The 20,224-nt window shown below is 45.5% G+C and overlaps 1 protein-coding gene across 1 annotated transcript in view; it reads left to right on the forward strand.

Annotated features, from left to right (window-relative positions):
• The window catches only part of CDCP1 (CUB domain containing protein 1), a 55,394-nt gene that overhangs the window by 26,496 nt on the left and 8,674 nt on the right, over nucleotides 1-20,224 (forward strand). The window contains exons 3-6 of the mRNA XM_030845396.2: nucleotides 4,688-5,050; nucleotides 6,012-6,380; nucleotides 17,627-17,848; nucleotides 18,886-19,266. Of these exons, the coding sequence (XP_030701256.2) occupies nucleotides 4,688-5,050; nucleotides 6,012-6,380; nucleotides 17,627-17,848; nucleotides 18,886-19,266 (1,335 nt within the window). The remainder of the gene's footprint in view (nucleotides 1-4,687; nucleotides 5,051-6,011; nucleotides 6,381-17,626; nucleotides 17,849-18,885; nucleotides 19,267-20,224) is intronic.

The following is a 20,224-nucleotide window of genomic DNA, read 5'->3' on the forward strand; positions in this document are numbered from 1 at the left end:
TACATGAAACCCAAAAAATTGCATTAAAAGACTAACACAACAAGAGCAGGAGAGCTTATTGGAAGATGGAAGTTTAACGTACTGCTTTGTGTGATTAGGTGAAAGGGAAGAAACTGCATTTGGTCATCTTAATAGATGGTCTTAAATGTTTTTAATAAAACGCTCTTAGTAAACCAGAAATAGAGGGATGTTTTCTTAATCCAATAAATTGTATCTATCAAAAACTGATAACAGGGACTTCCCTGGTGGCACAGTGGTTAAGAATCCGCCTGCCAATGCAGGGACACGGGATCGAGCCCTGGTCTGGGAAGATCCCATATGCCACAGAGCAACTAAGCCCGTGTGCCACAACTACTGAGCCTGCGCTCTAGAGCCCGTGAGCCACAACTACTGAGCCCACGTGCCACAACTACTGAAGCCCGTGCACCTAGAGCCCATGCTCCGCAACAAGAGAAGCCACTGCAATGAGAAGCCTGCATACCGTGACGAAGAGTAGCCTCTGCTTGCCACAACCAGAGAAAGCCCGCACACAACGAAGATCCAGTGCAGCCAAAAATAAATAAATAAAATAAAATTTAAAAAAAGACTTTATGCTTCCACTGCAGGGGGCATGGGTTCGATCCGTGGTGGGGAAAGTTCTGCATGCCTTGCGGTGCGGCCAGGAAAAAAAAAACTGATAGCAAATATATTTAACAGCCAGACATAGAAGCGTTACCAATAAATCAAGGAACAACATAAGGATTCTCACCATGCATGCTTTTGGTCACCATTATTCAAAAGTTCTAGTTAAGTATTTAATCTTAATAAATACATAGAATATATATGAAGCAAAATGTACAATCTTACTGAAAGACCAAAGAGAAGATGTAAATAAATGGAGAGATAGACCATGTTACTTGATGAAAATCTCAGTATTTTTTAAGTGTCATTTCTCCCCCAAATCAATTTATGAGTTTAAGTCAATTACAATTAAAATCTCAATGAAGCTTTTACAGAGTTGAGAAGACTATTGATATACTTAAGAATTCAAAGGAATACTGTGTTGCTATTAAAAGAATGAAGTAAATCTATGTATTTGACATGGAAAGATGCCCCAGGTCATTTTGTTCCATTGAAAACAATGCAGCTTTTAGTAGAATAGTTTGTATAGTTTAATCCCACTTAATTGAATACACATAATCATATGGAGCCCAAAGTCTGGGGGGTTAAACACCAAAATGCTAGCCTTATATTATTTCTATAGTGAGTAGGGGAGGGGGACAGGTGACATTCATTGTCTTTTTTCTGTTCTTCTGTAGTGTCATTTTTTTACAAGCATGCATTACTTTTACAACCAATTAAGCCAAGAAAGTGACTGCCCTCTTGAAAAAGGAGAAGGGTAATGGGACTTCCCTGGTGGTCCAGTGGTTAAGACTCAACCCTCCCAATGCAGGGTGCCCGGATTTGATCCCTGGTCAGGGAACTAGATCCCACATGCCACAACTAAGAGTTTGCATGCCGCAACTAAAAGATCCCGCATGCCGCAACAAAGATCCCACGTGCCGCAACTAAGACCCGGCGCAGCCAAATAAATAAATAAACATTATTTTTTAAAAAAAGGAAAAGGGTACCACAATCTTATCTCACAAGACACATCTCACAAGACCAGTCTCACACACAGACCACACACAGTTTACCATATAATAAAAACCCATGCTCACAATTTTTGAAAATGTTTTGAAAATAAAAATTTTAGATTATAAATCTAGACACTGGAATCAAGTTCAGTGTTCTGCTTGCCTCTTGTTTTTAAAAACCTTTCCTGAATAAACATTCTGAAAGTTTCAAAGTTTAGCTCCTCTGCAGTCATCCCTTCTTTTTTTTAATTATTATTTTTTAAAATTTTATTTTATATTAGAGTATAACTGATTTACAATGTCATCCCTTCTTGAATGGCCTCGTTAAAGCTAATGAAAGTAGAAGTCTGTGCTGGGGAAAATGAGGTGTGAATCGCTTCAGAAATTACACTTCTCCGTCCTCTGGGTAGGAATCATTTTAGTTATTTAACATTTTTGCACTGGACGGGGAGCAGAAAACTTGGAGGCATGCCCATCATTTTGACTACTCTTACTTGTGTATCCATTCTGAAAACAAAGCTCTTAGCAACAAATTAAAAAGTGCTTGCACAACCTGACACCGCCAGGGTCTCATGGCTGGTGGCAGAGCCATGGCTGAGAGACGGGCCTTTTTGACTCCCGGTACTTGGTACGGAATTAAATCAGAGTCACTTGGGTGGCCCAGGCATGTGTATTTTTTAAACGTCCTCCAAGTGAGTCTAGTGTGGAACCAGAGCTGTGAACCACTGCCTTAGTAGGGGTAAGTGATCCCACAAGAACACAGAACCCAGTAGGGCACATGGGAAGTGTAGTTGAAAACTTATGAAAGAGATGGCTTGATAGAAACAATGAAGTTTCCACAAGCTCCAAAAAATAGGTACTATCCTTACCTACACACAAAATATAATTTTAGCTGCATTTGTCACCTTGTTATCTAACCTTGTTTTATTGGTTAAGCAACGCAGTGCATTGGCAAGAACGGAAGTCGACCAAACACAGCCTGGGCTTTTGTCCTAGGAGTGTGTGCACTGCGAGCGCCACACGACTCACCCAGACTCCAGGGCTGCTTTGCAAAAATTAGGGTTTTGACGTGATGACCTCAGAGGTCCTAGACAGCTCTGAAATTCTCCCATAATTCTATTTCGAGTTGGCAGTAGTTTCAAATACTCCACTGGAGCAGCAATAAAGCCTTGCAGATTATTATTACAGTGGCCAAAGTCCATTGCACCTTTCAGATTCCCTGCTGGAGACAACAAAAGCCTCACTATTAGGCTGCCTGCTTTCTCTTAGTGCCTCCCTGATAGCAATGTTTCTCCCTTTGTTTTTTTTTTGTTTTTGTTTTTTTTTTTTTTTGGCGGTACGCGGGCCTCTCGCTGTTGCGGCCTCTCCCGTCGCGGAGCACAGGCTCCGGACGCGCAGGCTCAGCGGCCATGGCTCACGGGCCCAGCCGCTCCGCGGCATGTGGGATCTTCCCGGACCGGGGCACGAACCTGTGTCCCCTGCATCAGCAGGCGGACTCTCAACCACTGCGCCACCAGGGAAGCCCTCTCCCTTTGTTTTAAAAAGGCTTAGGAAACAAAGTACGTCAAAGGATGTCATTAAGTGTTAGCCTTTGGGAAAAAAAAAATTCAACTGCAGTGGTAATGAAACACCAGCATTAAAGCCAGGAGGCAAGAAGATGACCTTGCCTCCAGGTTCCAGCCATTAAGGGGCTGTACATTCAGAGCGTACTCAGTCTGTTGATGAGTGTGTTGATGGAAAAACCAGTTTTAAAAGGTAGAGCTTGGCGCAGCACCCTAAAAATTGAGAAATCATGACTCTTTTGGTATAGAGGAAGTAGGATATGTATGCCAAAGCACAGGCTCCACTGCAAAGGGCCTCCCTCTGGCTTTCAGTAGGGCCTGGGCAGAGATCCACCAACTGGACTAGCTTAATCTGGAAAACAGTGCGGGTCCCCCCTCCCCGACCCGCGCTATCCCAAAAGCAGAGTGTTCCTATGACATTTTTCACAAGCCAAAATGGCGTTAAGTCAAAGAAGCAATTACTTGTAGGACACATCTTGCTAACGGATGTGTAAAGTAATTTGAAATAAAGCACAAATGCTCACGGACAGAGTTCAGAGCTGTAGCAGCGTGATGCTGAGATGCTGTGTCGTTCCCGGGGAAGGAGCTTGGCGGTGCCACTCTAGGGGTACCCACTGCCTCTGTAATGGCTCCCTCCAAAACAAACACTGAATGCTCTTTGCGCTTTCCTTTTTCATAAATGCAAAAATTCTCTTTGGATTTATTTTGGTTAGCGGAAACAAGTACCAATGCAAGTCTTTCGTAAAAGCAAAGTGGAATAAAGCGAACGTTCAAAAAGCAGGGGAGGGCTTCCCTGGTGGCGCAGTGGTTGACAGTCCGCCTGCTGATGCAGGGGACGCGGGTTCGTGCCCCGGTCCGGGAGGATCCCACATGACGCGGAGCTGCTGGGCCGCTGAGCCTGCGCGTCCGGAGCCTGTGCTCCGTAACGGGAGAGGCCACAACAGTGAGAGGCCCGCGTACCGCAAAAAAAAAAAAGCAGGGGAAACTTGTAGTTAGGAGGTGACTTGGGTCTGGTTCCCTAGAAGCAGAGCTTGACATGGGAATTCTTGTCTTTAAGTCATGAATCAAGAGAGTGCCCTGAGAAACCTGTGAAGAAGTGAGGAAAGCAGGGTGGAATGAGGACAGCAAGCAAAGATGTGGTTTTAGCTGCAGGCTGATCTGGAGCTTGAGTGACAATTGCCAGGCTGTGTCATGTGAATCAGGGATGTCAGGCTTTTCACTCCTGGGTTGGCAGTGATTGGCTGTGGGTTGACACCCCCTGCTGGGATGGGAATCAGGGGCAGGGAAACCTCTCAGGCTTTTCTGCCCCAAGGCAGCTCCCTCCAGCCAAGGCACTTCCCCAGAGAGGGATGCATCCGTGAGCCGTTGGCAGCCAACTTTCATGTAGCCCGGAGATGGGTGGGCGCCCCAGAAAACCCCCCCTCCAAAGAGTTCACTATAGGGGCTGAGGAGGGGCAGTGAGTGGCCCAGTAGCGTTTGTGACCAGATTGTTTTGTGACTGTGTTTCAGACTGCATGTCAGGTCCATGTCCTTTTGGAGAGGTTCATCTTCAGCCCTCAATGTCAGTGTTGCCCACCCTCAACAGAACCTTCATCTGGGATGTCAAAGCTAACAAGAACATCGGTCTAGAACTGCAGTTCTCCCTCCCTCGCCTGAGGCAGATCGGGGAGGGGGAGAGCTGCCCGGACGGAGTCACTCACAGCATCAGCAGCCGCGTTGACACCAAGATGGTCAGGATCGGAACCTTCTGCAGCAACGGCACTGTGTCCCGGATCAAAATGCAAGAGGGAGTGAAAATGGCCTTGGCCCTCCCGTGGTTCCACAAGAGAAAAGTCTCCGGCTTCAGCATCACAAACCGGTCGTCTATAAAACGTGAGCTCGCCATGCCCTCCCCTCTGTTTGCTGAGGTTGAAACCTACAAAATGACGCTTGCTCTCCATCAGAAATGGTCAGATGTTGGCAATTGTGATTCCATCTGAATACCTTAAAGGAAGTCCCACTCTTCTGTAAGCATGTGGGCCAGTCCTGGTGTGAACCCACCCTCCTCTGTTAAACAAACCAGGTGGTGACTCTTTTGTCCTTTGTATGTGAGGCTTGTTTTCAAGAAATGAAATGGGACTGGCTCTACAGACCTTAATGACTCTGTTTCTCATGTCTTTTTCCCATCTTCTGTCTCTTTCACAGTTTCTAGCATTGTATCGGTATGCCAGATACAATTGTATCTGTATGCCAGAGCTGGCCCACAGCAGCTCATGAGTGCCAATTGTTGAGTGTCCTGGAATTTTGTGAGCTGGTATTAAACAGAGCCGTTACTAAAAATAAAATTATATAAACTTACAATTAAATAAATTAGTTTAGGAACAAAGGTAATAAGTACTCAAAACTCATTACTTCCTAGTTAATACACTGCATTTTACTATTTATGCTTTGAAGTTAGGTATGCCCATTGGATCTGTATGGTGAAAATCCTATGTGATGGTGAGAGGGCTGTCCATCTCCTTCCAACTCCACGTTCATCCATCTCCTGTTGGTAGCCTGAAATCAGCTATAGTGGGAGTCTTTACACCAAGGAAGTGGGCAGACACTACAAATTAAGGCTTTATTTTTTTTCCCCTGCTGGGTTGATTATTAAACATATACTCACACACCACTGATGTATCCTCATTCTCACTGTCTACCTTGAATTGAGTATAAACATGCCATATCCAGACCCAGTGCTCAGGACCTAAGACCCACTTTCACCTCTTCTCTAACCCCTGTCCCCACACCCATGGATGACCAGGGCAGGGTCTAATCACCTCCTATTCTCTCGTTTGGGTTCCACCCCCAACAGGCCTGTGCATCATCGAATCTGTGTTTGAAGGTGAAGGCTCCGCCACCCTGATGTCTGCCAACTACCCGGACGGCTTCCCCGAGGACGAGCTCATGACATGGCAGTTCATCATCCCCGCGCACCTGCGGGCGAGCGTCTCCTTCCTCCACTTCAGTGTCTCCAACTGCGTGAAGAAGGAGGAGCGGGTTGAGTACTGCATCCCAGGCTCCACCACCAACCCCGAGGTGTTCAAGCTGAAGGACAAGCAGCCTGGGAACATAGCCGGGAACTTCAACCTCTCTCTGCAGGGCTGTGACCAAGATGCCCAAAATCCAGGCATTCTCCGGCTGCAGTTTCAAGTATTGGTCCAACATCCACAAAATGAAAGCAGTAAGTAAGCCCCACTTTCCTTCCCCTCCCCCTCCTCCAGTGCCTTCTTTCCTTCCTGGGTAGTCTGCTTGGGCTGAGGTTCCCTTCCTACTTCTTGTCTGTGGCTCTGGCACACTTGGACTCTGGACCCTGTAAGACTTTCAGGAAGTGCGTTGCTAGGCAGTGAGACCAGGTCACTGGTGAATGCCGGGCATACTGTTCCACTTCAGCACAGTAAGAAGCTAAGATGATCTTGCATTCGGGGTGATACATTGTTTTTAATGAAGACATTGGAAGGTTACCTTCTAGAGCTCATGTCTTGACTGACCCTACAGTGTGGATCAGGATGTCACCAGCACCGTGAGCAGTGATGATAACACTTTTATTGTCTGAGTGCCAAGCCCTGCCCTAAGCACACCACTCACATGGTCTCAGCTAATCCTTATTACAGCCTTGCAGGGGAGACAGGAATTACCTTCATTTATTGATGAGAAACCAGAAGTTTCAGAAAGGTTATGGAACTAGCCCAGTATCACACAGCTTGCCAGGAGCAGAGCAATCTCAGAACCCAGAGCCCGTGCTTCTGGACCACGCAGAACCCCAGGTTCTGTGAGAATGAGGTTGTGTATCATTCCACACACATTTACTGAGATGCCGTGACTACAGCGAGGCTGTATGCCCAGGGCACAACACTGAAGGAGGCACCCGCTCTGAGGAGCTCCCTCTCACAGAGGCTCTCACCCTCAGGGTTGTGTCAGTTCAAGGTCAGTCCCCAAGAGTAAGCACCTCCTTAAAACTTACTCTCTGGGATTGCCCTTGCTTCACGGAGAGGAGTGGCAGGGATCCTGAGAAAAAGGTACAGGATGAGTTCGGAGTGGCTATTCCTGGGGCTCATCTATGAGCTGGAGTCTGTGAGTTGTGACAGGTGGTCTTGAACCAGGACATCTGTGATGTGTGCTGACGATGGGGTCTGCCCACAGAGTCGATTCTCATCCTTGTTTTTGATATTATTTACTTCCGGGAAGTAGACAGAACCAGGCAGAGAAATTGAGAATGTGAAATGGCATGGCTGATAAACACCTGAAAAGTGACCACGTGGGATCCACTCCCAGCGTTGCCCATCTGACACTGTCTTGGGAGTGCCCGCTCGGCACCCACCTGGAGCCCGGCTCCTCAGGAAGCCTCAGTTCCTTCATATCTTGACCCAAGATTCCTTCTAATTCACAATAACCGTATACAAGGCATAACTTTATATATACATGTGTGTATGTGCATGTGTGTCCACTGACACATTTTGATGACTCTATGTCACAATTTTATCAGAATGTTGAAAACAGCCATGAAGGAATTCAGAAATGGAGTGGCTTTGAGTTTTAGAAGACGCAGGGATTTGTTTATCATCTCAGTCACGGTGAAGTGCTACTGATTAATTCTGTTTCCTGTAACATCAGCTGGGTTGATTTCTAAATATAATCAAATTGTTAAGCATGCTATTACCAGCATCAAGAAGGATATGGCTTCAGTTTTGAGGTAAATAGTGGTTAGCTGCACTTTAGATGTGTTTAGCACGGTCAAGGCTTTACATCAAGCATGGTTTGCATTTTTCTAGGCAAGTGAGTGAACTTGGCCAGCAGAAGTATCTTTACTTAGGCGATGCTGGAGTCCCTGAGAGCTCTGATTTCTGGACATCTCCATCTTGATCCTCTGAATCCCAACGTGGACCCTAAGTTTCAAGAGATTGCCCAAGGCTGCCAGCCCTGTGCACTCACACGTTTGTCTGGTTCTGTAAATATGTGTGGACAGCTTGTTTTGCAGGCAGCATGGCCCAGTGGTTAAAGGCACTTACTCTGGAATTGGCCTGCGTGGATTCGAAATCCTGATTCCCCTACTTACTGTGTGAGCCTGGGCAAGTCACTTAACTCCTGTGTGACTCAGTTTATCTTCAAGTAGAGATAATAGGACTGTCCTCGTAGGGGTGTTGTGAGGAGCAATGAGGTGGCAGTGCCTGGCAGATAGTAAGCACTCTTTAAATGTTATCCTGCAAGGCTCTAGGTCAAGGAAGGGATACAAAGTTGAAAAAGACACAGCACTGGTCTTTAGACATTAGCCTGTAATCCAGAAGACAGATGAGACTTATAGGATGCAGGAGGTCACTTCCCAGAAGGAGTTTCTTCTTTTTATTTTCTTTTCATATCTTGTTGATTTTATTTTAATAGTTGCAATCTGGGTACCCTATTGGTGTAACATTTGGTCTCTACGTGGGTGGCCATTTCTCCACGGGCTCCTCTGGGGATGCAGCGGATAGTTGTAGGTGCCCAGGACTCTATACACTCTGCATCACTGGGATGGACGGAGTTCTCCAGGGTGGGGTCTCGGTTCTGCGTCAGCCGATTCTGTCTGTTATTTTCATTCACTCTCTTCATCAGCTGGTGGTAACAAATGCTGTTGGTCTGGTTTCTCTCTTGTACTTTCTTGCACAGATGATGGATGTTTCAGAGGAAATTTTGGTGGGCATCTCTACCCACTTGGCTCTCTTCCATACCTTGGCACTGTCTCTGCACTTGTATTGGCAGGGGTCGTCCCCTGCGTCCTTTCCTGAGTGCTTGTGGTCGGCTGTTCCCTGCTTGTGGTTGGTTGTTCTGTGCTTGTAATTGGTTGTTCCCCAATTGTGGTTGGTTGTTCTGTGCTAGGGGTGGTTGTTCCATGCTTGTGTTTGTTTTGTACTTATGGTTGGTTGGTCCATATCTGTGTTAAACTCCTATGGTTTGCCAGCAACTTCAGCCATGCCGAAGCCTCCCAGTGGTCTGCGCCAGGGTTCCTGATCTCCCTACATACACCTTCTCCTAGGCAGTGAGGAGCCACACTCTTCAGCTTTGCTTGGTCCTCAGGTCACTGCTCCAGCCAATGGTAGTCCTGGGATGGCTTAGTCATCACAAAACACCCCTCCTAACACCCTGAGGGGTGGTGAGAGGAGGGAGGGGGATGCACAAGGAAATTTCTGTGGGTGATGAATATATTCACTATCTTGATTATGTTGATGTATATACAGGTGTGTATATAGGTTCAAAACTAGGCAAATATACACCTTAGATATGTACAGATTATTGTAATTCAATTATTGCTCAGTAGAGCTGCTTAAAAATTATGTTCTCTGTAAGAAAACAAACAATTTCGGAAAGAAAAGAACAATTTTTGGTGAGGGAGAGTAGTTTATTACTGACATTGTTTAGAAATCCTAGAGCATAGTGACAATAAAAACAAGCCTGGATTTACTCAGATTTATTATTGTTTTAAAATTCTCTGTTCCCCTTTATTCCCTCACAGGGAATGAAATATCCCCACTGCCCTGACCTGGATAGGCCACTGCATGACTCCAAGTCACTTAGCAAGAAGGTGTCCTAATCTATGTGGGATTTGTGGCCTCCAGACACTGTTATGGAGGCTGGGGTTGGTGATTTTTCTGTACGGCGAGTTTTTGTCCCTTCTGAGGGTCTTTAGTTGTTTACAGCATAAGGTAGGTTACAACACACACCACTAAGAGGTAGATGGCTGGAAGCAAATCATCTGTGTGCCTTTTTGGTGGGTGCCCTGCCACCCCAAACACATCATGCCTCTCCTCTGGGCCCCCTCTCCCCAGCCCCAGCAGTAGTGCTGAGCCCTTTTTCCTCCTTGCACAGGAGATAAAGTGTTAAGGGGGAATTTGTCTCAGGTGCTCACTGCTCACCCAGTCCTTATTCCCAATGTCTGGCTGACTTTGGACATTGAAGGACCCAGTCTGGTCCTCCACCTCGAAGGACCCCACCTCCATTCCTTGTCACACACCTGCCTCTTCCTTTCTTTCCTCCCCATCAGCAGAGAACTTGTGACACACACTCATCCCCTGGATGAAGGAGCCTTTCACAAACTGTCAACTTTGTTTTAACCCTCCCTGTTAAAGATTCAGTCTCTGTGGTTGGCTAGCTGGGCCATTGGAGACCAGCAGATAGCTCTGGAGTCCCTGGCTTTGCTCTGCACTTACTGTCTGTACCAGTCGTTACTTGGAGTGGTGGATTTTTCTTGGGTCTCTTGGTCCTGCTCTGGCTGATTTTGACTCATTTTCTTATTCAGACTGTGGCAAGAGACTAATATTGTTGGAGTCTTACTCTCGGGTTTTCTCAAACCCCCTTGAAAGGGTCTTTTTACCTTCATGGCTTTCTTTTGCACCTGGAAAGGCAACAGGGTGAGCCCAGAGTGGCTTTGGTTTGGGGGAGGAGGATGGTGACTGAGTGGGAACGGAGGCTTCATGAGAAGGGGTGTGCATTGAGAAGGGGATTTGTACCCAGCAAGGACAAGTTCAGAGGCTTAGCGGGGGAGTCTTTAGGAAAAAGTGGAGCATGAAGAAGGCATTCTGACATTGCCACTGTCTCTGAACTTGGGTTGACAGGGGCTCTTCTTTCATTCCTTTCTTTGGTGCTGGGAGTGAGTCGTTGTACATGTGTGTGCAGGTCCCCTTGGTCATAGCAGAGCCTCCCATTGCCTACCCAGGGAGACTGCCCTTCTCCTATGTCAATGACCCCTGGACAGTGAGGCTCCACACCCTTCAGTTTTGCTAGGTCAGCAAGCACTATCCCCAGCCAGTGGTGTCTAAGGGGTAGGCTTAGACTAAAGAAGGTGCCACTCTTGACACTTCCAGGGTGGGGCATGCTGGGAGGCCTCGAGATTGTGGCTGGAGAAAGGGAGTGTTTCCTCAACACCCTCTAAAGACATGTCCCAAACCGACCTGCCACCCCTCCTCGTCTCCCCACGTTCAGTCCCTGTGGTGCACGTGGCAGGGAAAAGGGGATTCCTCCAAACAATTTCCCACGGCCACCCCCATTCAGTGGTTCATTCTGTTGTCTCCCTCCCCATCACTACCATGTCTCGTTTATCCATCTGAATGTCTGTGTCCCACTAAACTCCCAATCAGGCATCTTGTCTTATTCCTCTCTTTTCCTACACTCAGCACAGTTTCCAGCGCATTCCAGGCCCTCCATAAACACTGTCGCACTAATCTCAGGAGGCAGCCTCTTGTCCAAAGTGGCTTGAGAGCCAGATGCACTGCCCAAAGGCACAACCCCTCAGAAGGGGCAAGGTAGATGGGACACAGTGGGAGCACCAGGAGCCTGGCTGCTGGGGGAAGCAGACAAGGACAAGAGCATCAAAAACAGAGTGGAGGCAGAGCTGGGAGGGTTTCTCAAGCCAAAGAGGATGGCTGTCACAGCAACCATGCAAAGTCAGAGCCTCACCAAGGGTGGAAGCAGCTGTCAGAGGCACCCTGACCCCTCAGCATGCACAGTAGGACCTGACTACAGTGGGCCCAGACTGAAAAAAAACAAATTCTGAATGTGGGCAGCAGGCAGATGTTACCTTGTACCTGATTGTCTCTCCCCACACCCTACTCTCTACTCTCTCTCTCTACTTTGCTGACAATATCAATTTAGCTAAAACTAGACCCAGGGGACTCCTGCAGAGAATATCTTTCCATGGCTTGAGCACAAGTGTCCTGTGTCTTAAGATGAGTAATGTACAAGCTGCTCTGGCTGATCTGGCCAGCTGTGACCAGATGTGTGAGCATGGATGGCTTACGTTGCCCAAAACATGCAGTTCAGCAATGTCAGAGAACTTGATTTACATTTGTCTCCACCCAACACATCTTGTTTTTCAGTGCTCCGTAACGCACTCTCATCTTTTCTTTTTTTTTTTTTTTTTTTGCGGTACGCAGGCCTCTCGCTGTTGTGGCCTCTCCCGTTGCGGAGCACAGGCTCCGGGCGCGCAGGCTCAGCGGCCATGGCTCACGGGCCCAGCCACTCCGCGGCATGTGGGATCCTCCCAGACCGGGGCACAAACCCGTGTCCCCTGCATCGGCAGGCAGACTCTCAACCACTGCACCACCAGGGAAGCCCCTCTCATCTTTTTTGATGGTACAATACTACCATGCCATACCTGGCATTATTACCACTCCATTACCTGGAGATATAAAAAATGATTTTGGTCCTCTTGGAGTTTCATCTAATAGTCACCGTAGAGAGAGAACTTCTCTGTTGTCCCACACAGCCTGTCTCTCATTTTCTGATATTATTTCTAAAAGGTTCAAATGGCCCTGCTGATAACAATCATATGAGTTAATAGTAGTCTACCTGTCTATGTTACTCCCTGTAGTGGGAGCAGACTGCTAGCCTACTACCTTTTGCATCCTCTTCTAGCTTCTGGAAGATACGTTTACTTGCTCTGAAAATACCAGCAGAGTGAGTGTATCTTCAAGCCCTGTAGGTTTCTGGGTTAACATGATTCAAATAAGGTAGATGGATGTGTTTCCAGAATGTTATAGCAGATACTTCCAGTAACTGATCTGGGTAAATGCTGGTTGTGGAAGTAGTTGCATTGCTTCTTTTTCAGCTTTTATAACCCCCCAGAAGCAACCTGGAGCCCTTAACTAAATGTTGGCGTTGTTTTTGTTTTTTCTTGGGTAACTCCTGCTCTGTGAGTCTTTATTTACTTATTTTTGGCTGTGTTGGGTCTTCATTGCTGCATGCAGGCTTTCTCTAGTTGCGGCAAGGGGGGCTACTCTTCATTGCAGTGCACGGGCTTCTCACTGCAGTGGCTTTTCTTGTTGCGGAGCATGGGCCCTAGGGCGCGCGGGCTTCAGTAGTTGTGGTGCGTGAGCTCAGTAGTTGTGGCTCGTGGGCGTAGTTGCTCCGCGGCATGTGGGATCTTCCCGGACCAGGGATCAAACCCATGTCCCCTGCATTGGCAGGAGGATTCTTAACCACTGCGCCACCAGGGAAGCCCCTCTGTGAGTCTTTAATTTGTCCTGGAAGAGTTGACACATTGTGGCCTCTGACTTATCCCCATGGATAAGTAAGAAATCTCAGGAGTTCCTTGGTGGCCTAGTGGTTAGGATTTGGCGTTCACTCCCTTGGCCTGGGTTCAGTCCCTGGTCGGGGAAGTAAGATCCTGCAAGACTCGAGGTGCGGCCAAAAATTCTTTTCTTTCAAGAGAGAGGCAAAGGGAATCTTAGGATGATGGTACAAGGGGACCCAAGACCATACCTGGGCCCCTTTAGATGAGAGCAGTTGAGAAGGCTCTGGAGAGACTTTTCAGAAAGATAACTTGATGATATACCTAATGTTCTCATAGGTATTGAAAGGAGATTTATACAAGTGGGGGAGAGTTTGGGTGTCAACTTACTGATAAGTACATAGAAACTAAGGAAATGATTTAAATGGCAATAACTAATTCTAGGGAAATAAAATCTTGTGCAAGAAAGAGAATCAATAGCATGGAAATAACGTAACTGTGTAAACACTGTGTTACTATTGTTTACATAGGCATGATAATGTCAACACAGAATAATGATCTAACATTAAAAATATGATGGTAAAGATTGGGAAGATGGGTGGATAGCAAGTGTATGGTTTGGATGTTTGCTGGGCATGTGTACTGTGGGTGTGTGTATGTTGTATACGAGGTGTGGGGTGTGGGCAGGGGGACATGAGTGTGGGTGAAGGAGAGGAAATCCTCATCTTCTTTTGTGGGAAACCAACAAATAATACCTGAAACAGGCTCCCCTGGTGGTGCAGTGGTTAAGAAATCAAGCCAATGCAGGGGACACAGGTTCGAGCCCTGGTGCGGGAAGATCCCACATGCTGTGGAGCAACTGAGTCCGTGCGCCACAACCACTGAGCCTGCACTCTAGAGCCCACGAGCCACAACTGCTGAGCCCACGTGCCTAGAGCCCGAGCTCCACAACAAGAGAAGCCACTGCGGTGGGAAGCCTGCGCACCGCAACAAAGAGTAGCCCCCGCTCACCACAACTAGAGAAAGCCCATGCGCAGCAATGATGACACAACGCAGCCAAAAATAAATAAATTAATTAATTAATTTTAAAAAAAACCCTGAAACAGAAATATCTAGAAGCAGCAATAGAAGCATGTTGTTGGGTGCTGTGGATGTAATTGTAAAGAGAACCTGCTAAAAGAGTTGAAAGTTGTTATTCTGGGGAGTGGTCACAGTGGGGAGGGAGTTTTGTTTTCATAACAAACCTTAGAAAACTATTTGATTCGTTAAACCAGTGGTTCTCAGCCAGGAGCAATTTGCCCCCCAAGGGACATGTGACAATGTCTGAAGACATTTCTGGTTGTTATAATGGAGGGCCATAGGGGTGCTACTGGCATCTAGTGGGTGGAGGCCAGGGATGCTGCTAAACATCTTACAGTGCACAGGACAGCCCCACAACGAAGAATTACCCTGCCCCAAATGTCAATAGTGCCAAGCCAGAGAAACCCTGCTTTAAATTCTGTGCGTGCACTACTTTGATACCGTACAAATTAGGAAAGAGGGAGCGGGTAGGGAGCCTCCTGCAACCTGTGATTGGACCTCGATAAGGGTGAGTGGGGTTTCAGAAGCAAAAGGGCTCCTAACACAGCCAGGGTAGGGGTAGGGAGGGTTTCCCAGAGGTAACAACAAAGATATTTTTTTTTTTTTTTTTTTTTTTTTTTTGCGGTATGTGGTCCTCTCACCTGTTGTGGCCTCTCCCGTTGCGGAGCACAGGCTCCGAACGCGAAGGCTCAACGGCCACGGCTCATGGGCCCAGCCGCTCCGCGGCATGTGGGATCTCCCCGGACCAGGGCACGAACCCGTGTCCCCTGCATCGGCAGGCGGACTCTCAACCACTGCGCCACCAGGGAAGCCCAACGAAGATAAATTTTAAAGGACAGTAAGATATGAGCTGAATGTGGGGCTAGGAGATTGAAAAGCTAACCATTTTCTAAATCAAATCATATTTAAGTTAACAACATTAGCATATATACTCCAGCTCTGGGTATGTCATCTCTCTGATTAAAGCACTATTAGAACTTACAGTAAAATTTACCTAGACATAAGCAATAAGAACTAAAGAAAGGAGTCAGCAGATGTGACAACCATAAGACATTTCCCTAATTTTGCTCCTAATTTGACACTGAGATCCCTGGCAGCCAGTTCAAAAGGAACAATTCTATTAAGTATATGGTTTCTGTTACCAGGAAGGAGGAAGCCTAGCAGACTCTCTTGGGAAACAGAGCTTTCCCAACTGGCACGGGACTTATTTATTCACTGGAGCTGCAGGCAGAGAGGCTAAGATACCTGATAGGCACATCGGCAAAACCCATGACTTGCAAAGGCAGCACCACCTTGCATAGGCATCTTCCTAACTTGATGGCTTCTGTAAAAGCAAAACGAATGAAATTAAAAAGCAACTCAGTAAAAAGTGATTTGCAGGGGTTCATAGTGTAGAGCCTTCTAGGAATGACATTATAAAGTGAAATGACTCTTTTATAAAGTAGTCTGGTAATCCATTCTAAATAGTTGAAAAAATATTCCTATTCTCTCACCTAACAATCAGTTCTGGGATTTTATCCTGAGGAAACAGATAAAAACTAAACATGCACATGTGCTTATTAGAATCTTTTACTTCTAGTGGCACAATCATAGAAGTGACCTAAAAAAACAATAATTGGGCAGTTTTTCCTAATTATATAAGAAATACATACATATTTTCTAACTCAAAATTCAAACATCACAGACAAAGCTAAAATCCCCCCTGACCATCTGTATTGTCCCTACTACCAGACCCCCCTCCTAGGGTAACCACAATTATGGGTTTGTTATATTTCTCTCCAAATCTTTTTTCTCTTCATTTAAATATTAAGTACATACATACATAAGTATGTACATGTAGAAATCACTATTTCATTTTACATAGAGACTTTATCATCAAATGGTGTCATAGTCTAAATATGGTTCTACAACTTGCTGTTTTACCTAATACTATATCTTGGAGGTTCTTATATCAGTATATTTAGAGCTCCCTCATTCTTTTTAACTGCTGCGTAATATTCCATTGGTGAAAGTTTCATGGTCTGTTTAACTATTCCAGTATTACTCTAGTCACTGTCACGGCACTGACATACACATGAGGGCATATATACACATGTCACACTGCTGGGTTATAGGGGTGTAGGGTTTTTATTTTTATACTATACACTTTCTTTTAATTTGCTTTTCTCTGGTTATAAGTAGTATTACAAGTGATATTAACAACACTTCATATTTTGGCTACTTGGACATTTATATTTCCTTTACTGTGAACTTCTCCATCATTCTCTGTAGAAAATATTTTCTCCCAGTGTGTCCCTTGTCCTTTAAACATTATTTATGGTACCTAAGTCAGAAAGATATTTTAATCTTTATTTATTTTTTTGCTTTTATAATTTTATAAAATTTATAATTTTATAAATTTTATAATTATTTAAAATTTATATAATTATTCCACATTTATAATTTTTAATTATTATTATAATTATTATATTTTATTATAATTATATATTATATAATTAATTATATATTATAATTAATTATATAATTGTATAATTGTATAATTATATATATAATTATATAATATATATAATATATATTATATAATTATTTATATAATTATATAATTATAATTATATAATTATATAATATATAATTAATTATATATTATAATTATATATAATTATAATTATTATAATTATAATTATTATAATTTTTATAATTATTCCACATTTATAAAGATATTCTCTTTGTTTTTATTTTGGTGACTGCTTTGAAGTACTAGTGTAATTTTATTCTTTTACTAATGGGAGAGACCATTCTCCTGGCCCAACCTATGGAATACTTCTTTTTGTCATTTATTTGAAATGTAGCATTTATTAGAGATTAAATTATACTATCTATGGTTCCATCCTGTCTGTGAATCTTGTATCCCTGCACTAATACCAGCTGTTGTTAATTACTCTTCATAGAGGGAGAATATTTAAATAGGTGATGCTAAATCTCCCTTAGATGACTAAGCTTAATGAATATTTTAAAAGCTTAGTGCATATGAAAACTATATGGTAAAATAAGTGTATCTGCATAAAATAATGAAGTAAAATCTGAGTATAAAATTTTATATACACCATACTGTTAAATAGGCGAAAATATGCATGCATACGCACAAGGACTAAAATGAGTTTGAAGAAATGAAAGCAGTTACATAAGGATGGACAAAATGCAATCCACTGACTTTCTTTTTAAATTTTGTTTCAAGCTATCGTAATGTTTTCTTAATAATAAAAAAATTTCCCAGTGTCCCCCAGCCATGAGAGATTTTGTGCTCATTTTTGCCATCTCACGGGCCTCATCCTGATCCATTCTTCATGCCTGTTTTCTGTTTGTGGTTCCAGATAAAACCTACGTGGTTGACTTGAGTAACGAGCAAGCCATGTCACTGACCATCGAGCAACGGCCCGGCAAACTGAGCCGCAAATTTGTCCCCGGCTGCTTCGTGTGTCTGGACTCTCGGACCTGCAGCACCAACCTCACCCTGACAGCTGGCTCCAAACACAAGATCTCCTTCCTTTGTGATGATCTGACACGCCTGTGGATCAACGCCGAGAAAACCATAAGTACGCCCCTGCCCCTTCAGTGTGCTCCTCCCAGGCTGTGGGAGTTCTCCCCTCCCTGCCCTGTCTTAGTGGGGTCCACTGGGTGGTTTGTAAATAGTATGATCAGAAATGCCCCCGGCAGTGAGGGTGAGCAAGGGCAACCAAGAAGCACAGAGCAAGGTGGAAACACACCCACTTTGAGACCAGCAGCCTCCGTGGGAACATGCATCTTTCAGAAGCAAGTGGCATCCGCCGTGTCCATGCTCACGTCTCCTCTGTCCAGCCTCCAGTCTCCCTCCTGTGAAACCTCGTAGCCTTCCCCAACCTCCCCCATGCGCATGCCCCCTGCTTCCACGCTCACTGCTCACTTGTCTTCTGTTGCATGAGACCAAGTCTTGAGCTCAAAAACTTTGGCTTCTTCCATTTTTTATCCCTTTAGCTACTAGCCATGCCCGACATGTGCTAGTCACATAGAAATGTTTAATCAGTGGAGGGCAGCAAAACCAATAGTCACCTCCTTGCTGGGCCACCATCATCTCTGATGTGGATGCTCTTAGGGTCTCCACTGAGGCAGTAGCTAAAGCCGCGAGAGGCAAAGCAGCCAGCCCGAGGCCACCCCATTAGGAAGCGGCAGAGCTGAAACGCCAGCTGAGATCTCCCCAACTCTGCTCCCAGCTCTAACCACTACGCGAACTGCCTCCCCACAGGCAGGGACACTGGGCAGCAGGGCTGGGTGAAGGGAAAAACCTGTACCCTGCCCACGTGGCACTTAGCATCTAAGACACAGGTTGTCTTAGTTGAGAACTTGAGCAAACAAGAAGAGAAAATTTCAACCCTGAATAATCCCCAGAAGTTGTTCTGCCAGTTTAGTGGAGAGTAAGAATGCAAGAGCAGGAGGGAAGCTAGGAAAGGGGCGTCAAGGAGGCAGGAGCGCAGGACAGAGCAGGAGAGGAGAGACCAAAGGGAAAAGCGAGAAAGCCTCGGGTTGACTTGAGAGCTGGAGAGGATGCACTTCCGGTTTCCTCCCAGCCTGGGTACCACGAACCCCTCTTTCGTAGGCTGCCTGGACCACCGGTACTGTCACAGGAAGGCCTACTCGCTCCAGGTGCCGTGGTACATCCTCCAACTGCCTGTGCAGCTGCACGACTTCTCCTGGAAGCTGCTGGTGCCCAAAGACAGCATCAGCCTGGCACTGGTGCCTGCCCAGAAGCTGCAGCAGCACACTCACGAGAGGGTTTGCAACACCAGCTTCAGCTACCTCGTGGCCAGTGCCGTTCCCGGCCAGGACCTTTACTTCGGCTCCTTCTGCTCTGGAGGCTCCATCGAGCAGATTCAGGTGAAGCAGAACGTCTCGGTGACCCTCCGTGCCTTTGCCCCCAGCTTCCAGCAAGAGGCCTCCAGGCAGAGCCTGACCGTGTCCTTTGTCCCCCACTTCAAAGGTAAGGTGGTCTTTCACTCTCTCCCCATCTCGATGCCCTCTTAGCCTTTCTTATGGGGACACTTATCTTATTTTGGTTTTCTGATCGTCTCAATTGTCAATTTGAAGAGAAGGGATAGCTGAGTGGGCTGTTCCTTATACAAGATGATGAGTCCTAATCCTGACTTTACCATTAACCTAGTGTGGAAAATTCCAGGAGTTAGAAATAAGACTGTCTGACAGTGGGAGGTGATGGTTGGTAGGCAGCAGAACAAATAATCAGGTTCAAGGCTTTTTTGGAAGCAGGCAGGGCATAAATGAGAACTAACCAAATATTCCCAAGTCCTGGATTCTTGAAGTGGTAACATACAAATCCTTATGCAGATATTTTTATGATTCTGCTTTGACAATTCAGAACGCAGTTTGGAGGGCACAGAGGAAGGAATACTGGGAGAGAGATGAATCTCTAGAGCGTTCTCCTGCATGAGGGAGCAGACCCCTCCTGGGAGGCTAGTGTATGATCTTCTCAGGCAGCAAGTGAGGTTTAAATTGGTCACAACGGTGAACTCTACATTGTTGATTTTAAAATTCACAGTCACCACTACAAGTTGCTAAGTTCATTTTTAAAATTGACCAAGACCTTAATTCAAGGTTTACCCTGTAATTTTGTTCTCAGAGGCATGAGTGGGAGGGAAATGAATCTGGCCGTAAGATTAAGGTCATTCCACGTTGCCTGGTATCTCCAAGGTTACCAGAGAAACTCCTTCTGGGGAATCTTTGAAAATAAGACACACCATCCTCAATGTGGAGTGTTGGGGTTTTATCTCACCTGAAGATAAGGAGTGGATTAGTTGACATGTCAGAGACCCTTTCAACTTTGCAACCAGAAAGAATTCTTCCCAGAACCTGAAGTTTTCTAAATCTGCAAAATAGAAATCAGTATACACCAGTCCCACCATGGAGCAGGGCGTTGGATAGAC

The sequence above is a fragment of the Globicephala melas genome, chromosome 11 (assembly GCF_963455315.2).
Source record: "Globicephala melas chromosome 11, mGloMel1.2, whole genome shotgun sequence".
NCBI lineage: Eukaryota > Metazoa > Chordata > Mammalia > Artiodactyla > Delphinidae > Globicephala > Globicephala melas.